This window comes from Parambassis ranga, chromosome 2 (assembly GCF_900634625.1).
Source record: "Parambassis ranga chromosome 2, fParRan2.1, whole genome shotgun sequence".
NCBI lineage: Eukaryota > Metazoa > Chordata > Actinopteri > Ambassidae > Parambassis > Parambassis ranga.
In genome coordinates, this window is record NC_041023.1 from 19,526,749 (window position 1) to 19,532,748 (window position 6,000).

At 40.8% G+C, this 6,000-nt stretch overlaps 1 protein-coding gene across 1 annotated transcript in view; it reads left to right on the top strand.

Annotated features, from left to right (window-relative positions):
• The window catches only part of gsap (gamma-secretase activating protein), a 28,947-nt gene extending 23,287 nt beyond the window's left edge, over nucleotides 1–5,660 (top strand). The window contains exons 31-32 of the mRNA XM_028396597.1: nucleotides 3,897–3,993; nucleotides 4,182–5,660. Of these exons, the coding sequence (XP_028252398.1) occupies nucleotides 3,897–3,993; nucleotides 4,182–4,282 (198 nt within the window). The 3' untranslated portion in view covers nucleotides 4,283–5,660. The remainder of the gene's footprint in view (nucleotides 1–3,896; nucleotides 3,994–4,181) is intronic.
• Nucleotides 5,661–6,000: the final 340 nt, after the last annotated feature.

Here is a 6,000-nt window from a genome sequence, read left to right on the forward strand (position 1 = left end):
ATTCATAAAATAAAACATTAATTAAATAGGGTAAATCAATAAAACATGCAACTGGGGTCATAGAAGTTGTACCTCTGTTTATCAAGACGGCATCTGTTTACTACGGTCGTACCATCAGAAGGGAGGATGAAGGATTTGACACAATGGCTTCTGAGATGGCATCTTTCTATGCTCTTATGCTGTGGAGCAGGATGAGGTCTTCCACATGGTGAAGATGCTTTCTGTGCCAGACAGAGGTTTTTGTTCGGTTCATTGATGTGGGCAAGGAGGAGGTGAAATCTTATCAGATTCTCCAGCTGCCGGAGCAGTTTCACTCTCTGTCTGGCCAGGCTGTGGAGATCATTGTCTGCCGGGTCCAACCAGTTGATGCTGAGACTAATTGGCATCCCAAGGTCACCAGAGCGATCAGCCAGAAGATCCAAAATCAGCAACATCAAGCAAGAGCAGTTTTCAGCCTAGGAAACACCGTTTTTGTTGATCCTATGGTCCGGGTCACTAAGGTGCCAGGTATGAAAACTCCAGTCCAGTCTGAGATCCTGAACACAGGAATGGGAGTTAAACCCAGAGCATCTCGACCTGCTGCGGGCGCTGCATCAAGAAGGACACTCTGGGGGCAGAGAAGGTTGCTTGCATGTCATAGCCAGGAGATGGTGTGTCTTCTTTGGAGGTCAGGATCAAATTTGAGGAAGAAGCTCTGGCTGAAGCCTTCAGAGTAGCTGAGGCAAGGAAGCTTGCTACTCTGGACGTTGGATCCAGAGGATCCAGAAGAGCTTCTTAAACCAGTAGTATCAAACCAATCTCTAGTCCAAGCACCACCAGCACTTAAAGTTGCCCCGAAAAAAACCTGTTTGGGAAAACACCCACCCTGCTGATAGTAAGCCAGCTGAGCAGGAGATGAAGAGGGATGCAATAGAAGTGTATCCACCAACTAGCCTGGCTGCCACTTTAAACCCCCCTGGAAATGGTGTACCTGAAGGGGCAGATGAAAGCCGCAGACAGCTGGTCATCAGCACTAATGGAACAGACAACAATGACCCAACAAAAAGTTACCACCCCCATGCATGTTGGTATCAGACGGTCAACTGTACAGTTGCAAGAGTAATATTGGTGAACCCAGAAAGTCAGCACTGTGATTTCTTCTCTGACAGTCATTTACAGTGAGTAAATGGTTGCCATTACAGAGCCGACCTGGAGCTTTACCAGAATGTTGTTGCTGAACAGTGCTGCTGGGAAATGAAGTCCAACAAACTCATTCTCAAACTAGTCAAACAGCAGCAGGGATACTGGGAAAGACTTGTCAGGACTAAAACTAATATTTTTGCATAGGAAAACTTGTCAGAATAAATAGTAGACATCCGGTTATGGCGACTAACTAAGCAGTCGCATAGGGCAGAGCGCTGACGAAACTTTTAAAATCTATATAAAAATATTAGGTAATTTAGGTATTAACCTCGGGCTATTTGTGAACTTCACACGATATAGTACATATAAGAGCTTGGAATGTTAAAGTAGCCTCTGGTGGTCAATAGACTGAGTGCTGCCAATATGACAATAATTTTTGTCATACAATACATGCACACGTAATGGATCATAACGTGCAATAACATTCAGTACTGAAGTCACTTTGTTCTATTCTGTTAATTATTTAATCATTTATTCACAGTGTATTCAATTTTATTTATCTATTGTTTATATTTTTCTATTCTTTTTGCTGCTTTTTTTTCTTCTAGGGTGTGCTTCTAACGGAAGGTGAATTTCCCCCGTGGGGAACTAATAATCTAATATCGTATCTTATAGTGTACAAAGCTGTCATCAAAGTAAATAGTGGCCAGTGGCTACAGAGTGCAGGAAAAAAATATTTTGATGTTGATATTTTTGTTAAGTTCAGTCCAGATCTGCTTGAGCAGGAGATTTACAGTGTTTGTTAGGATGTTTCCCAATCAGTTAAAATTAGTAGTTTAAATGTAAGCTTTAAGAGGAGCAAACAGCTACATGAATGTAATGCACTTTTCTTATCTGTTATTTGTTTTAAATGAGTCATGTGGGTTCTCTGACCTCTGGTATGGCAGCACACTAGGTGGTCGCACACCTCTCGTCTCTGTAAACCAACGCCAAGAATTCCTCAATAAAGTTAATTTTTTCGATATTGTAATATAAACTGTAACCCCGCTAAAGACTCGTTATGCCGTCCAGACTTGGCAAGTCAAGCAAAGGTCGTGGTAAATCTTTACAAGGGAAGATTGATTTTGGGCTAAAGTAGAGAAAGTAGAGAAGCTAAAGCTAGCCTGAGCATGGAAGACACAAGCAGCGCAGGAGCTGAAGGACTAAACCATGCTCCAATTCTCGAAGCTATTATAGACCTAAAAGCTGACTTCTCAAATAGATTCGACTAAGTACTAGCCTCGATAGAAGAAATGAGAACCGAACACACGCTATCGCCACTACTGCGGTTGGCAGCACAACTAGGCCGTGGGACATAGCTGAAACCTCTTAACGAAGTCACCAATAAAAAAAAACCTGACCTATAAACAGGTCAAATGAGAATCAAATGACTTATTACATTCACACCGTTTGAGTGAATCATATATCTATTTTTCTTAAATTCCCATGAATTATTTTCAGTTAGTAACACCCATTTACCATTAACTGGTTCAAATCATGTTTTCAAAAACTATTCTATTCTTAATTCAAGTATTGATTAACAATTTGTGAAACTGTAAATACATTCAAAGTGCTTCTTATAATTACGTTCAAATACTCAGTAACAACAAATGATTTTACAGACTTGAAAAATTCTTTAAAAATAATTCTTTACTGTAGTGAAAAATATGCACTAAATGCAGTAAACTCAGTGAGAGGTAATAAAGTTTAGCGTGTTTAATTATCTCTCCTTGCACCGGTAACAATGAGAGAATGCACTAAATATTGACCTCTGAATTACTACAATCATGAAATGAACATACAGTTTAGAAAAATATAATTTTCTTTTGTAAACCACAAACAAAATAAACATCATAAACATAAATATCAGCTGCCTTAAAATCAACATAACAAATTAAAGGGTGTTTTCACTCACCGCTGAGTCACAGTATGCACGAGTTTTGCCGCGTTTCACTTCGCCAGGTCAGAGAAAACAGCCACTCACTCTCGCTACTCCAACGATCGGCAACTGTTAGACATCATCAAAAATTAATATAACTTCATTTAAAAGATTATTTTCCTGTCTTACCCCACGGATGACAATAGATTTGATCTCCAATTGCTCCAGAATTCACACCAGGCAGCTTCTTCTTCTTCTTTATTTCCAGCAGACTATATGCCATATGGCATATTGCTGCCTCTCACAGGTCAGGTTTAGTAATGACTCCATGTATGCGCATCCATTTCAGAGGAAGAGAACTCCTGTTGCTGTGATAAAATTCAACACTGCTTTCACAATTTGTGGCTGATGACACCAGGCCGCTAGCATGCAACTCTACGTAAACAGGAAGTCATACCCGGAAATTGAATTACATGACCCATCACCTGAGACTCAGGGAGTTCACTGATTGGCCAATTGGAACGCACATTGCGTTCAACATCAGTTGTGTGCAGAATATTTTTCCTTTCTCTCCTTTTCTCCATTTTAAATGGTCAACTCCTGTTATTTATTTATTTCAAATAAAAATGATTTGTTTGAAAGGGAGAATTCTATTACAAAATATGTGACTTTAGGGTGTGGGCTACACCAGCTACAGAGCCTGAAACATTTGGTGAAGTAAAAGATCGCAGGTTAAACTGCAGGAAACTTTATCTGTAAGACGAGCTAAAGCTAGGGCGGATTTGTCTGAATGTATGTATCCCAGAAAAGAGCTGCAGAATCCACTGTTGTGTTTTTGTTTTGGCTTCCTCCTCAGGGATTTGAATTCACCGGCAGAGACAAGCCCGGCTTCAGACCCGAGTTTCTGCCTCTTACCTACCTGGCAAAAATACTCTCTGATATAGAGGAACAAGGTATGTGTGTGTGTGTGTGTGTGTGTGTGTGTGGTGTCTGGTTTAGATGCTGAGGCCTTTAGAGGATTAAGGCAGAATTGTGTGTATTTATTGTGCGTGTTTGGTCAAACTGCAGCAGTCTCAGCAAAGCAGGAAGTGTGTGTTGCACCGTCTATATAAAAGTTGTTCTTCTCTTTAACTCCAAACAGCACTGAACCCGTTTGAGGAGCAGGAGAACGTGGACGCCAGGTTTGTGGAGGAGACGGCTCTGAAGCAGACACTAATACTGCTGGGCTTCGAGGTGAAATGAAGAATGACGAGAGGGTGGAGAGGGACAACGAGGGAGGGGAAGGGGAGGGCAGAGGAACAGATGAAGAAGAAAATATGTTTGAGAGAGCAGTCATCATCGGCTGGGCCTTGAGGATGAGAGTCGGATGGATGGTTGATGGCGGGACAGAGGGCGTGAAATGAAAGATGAACGGAAAGATGGAGAGGCGGGGTGCTCGTAAACAAGTTCTTACTGTTGGATGACAGATTAGGGTGGGGACGGCAGACAGGACGGATGGATGGATGGATGTAGAGACACCCAGGAGAGGAGTGGATGAAGGCCTGGAGCTGTTTTTCACCTGCTTTTTTTTAGTTAGTTGTGATGCGAGAGGGATAAAAATGGACAAAACAAAACACAGGAAACTTTATTAAAAATCAATAACTGCAGGCAGCTGTTCATATTCGCTCACTGTGTAACAGTCCTGCTCCACTTTACTTCATTCAATTTATGAACGTTGATGTCGAAAACTGTGAATGGCATTTATAAATCAAACATGCTTGTTTATCCATCAGCCTGATTACACACAGACGGAGAGATCCTGATACAGCCTGTTATAAGTGGTGGCTGTGCATTAAGGAGACGGACAGAACAGCTACCACTATTTGTAATGGGACGTCAGGGTAAGGCTAACTAATTGTATATTTTAATATATAAATCGCATACCCAGCCAAAGGATTAAAAAAAGTGCAACTTATAGTCTGGAAAATAGGGTATGTTTTACATGTAATATTAGAGGATTCCACTAGAGGGCTGAGTATTGAGATCTCTGCATGTGTTTTGCTTTTTTTTTTGCCACCTCTACTGTTTATGTGGTCAAATTAATTGCAGCAATATGTTTGTAATTATCCTGGAAAATGATGTAAAACATGTTGATGACTCATCCTGCAGCAGGGGGCGTGTTCTAATGAGAGCTGGTGCAGATCGGGCTTTGGTCATTTAATATGACTTCATGTGGTAATCAAGTGCAAACACTTGAACAGGGATTATTTTCTTAATCTAAACCAGGAGATTACTGGTTTAAAAATGTTTTACAAGATTTATAAGATTGATAATAATTCATCATTAACAATGGTTAAAAATCTGAAACAATAAAAGCCTGTCCTGAAACATGTCCTCTGGTTTGAATAATAGCGGTGTCCTCGATCACATCTGAGCTCTTACTGTTAACTGAGATTGTTTTGTAATCCCTTCTTGGAGCGTCTGAGTGTTGGCACCGCACACGCCAACCGACACTGAATTCCAGAGATTATATTTACATCTCATGTTGTGTTTTGATTGAAAGAAGGGATTTCTGAATCACTGCTTATGTTTACACAGAAAACGGAACAAACTGAACTGTAAATAAAAACATTCTGCTCCAGTTAACTCTGTTTTTCTCTTGTAAATACAGAGAAGTTTCATGGTACCACTTGGTTTCACTGTGGAGCCGTGACATAAACTCAGAAACAGTCAAATGGTTGGTTAGCGTGAACAGAAGAGGAGTCAGAGCTCAGATTTGTTGAAAATACCTGACAAGACTTTCACTAAAGTCAGGAAATAATCTAAGCATCAGTCATGACACACACACACCGAGTCACATGTGATGAAGAACACTTTTGGCTTACATTTCCACCATTAGTGCCAAAAACACTCTACGTGTCTTCTAGGTATTTCCTCTGTTGAGCGTGAACAGGCCGTTTATTCCTCCCGCCTGCTAACAG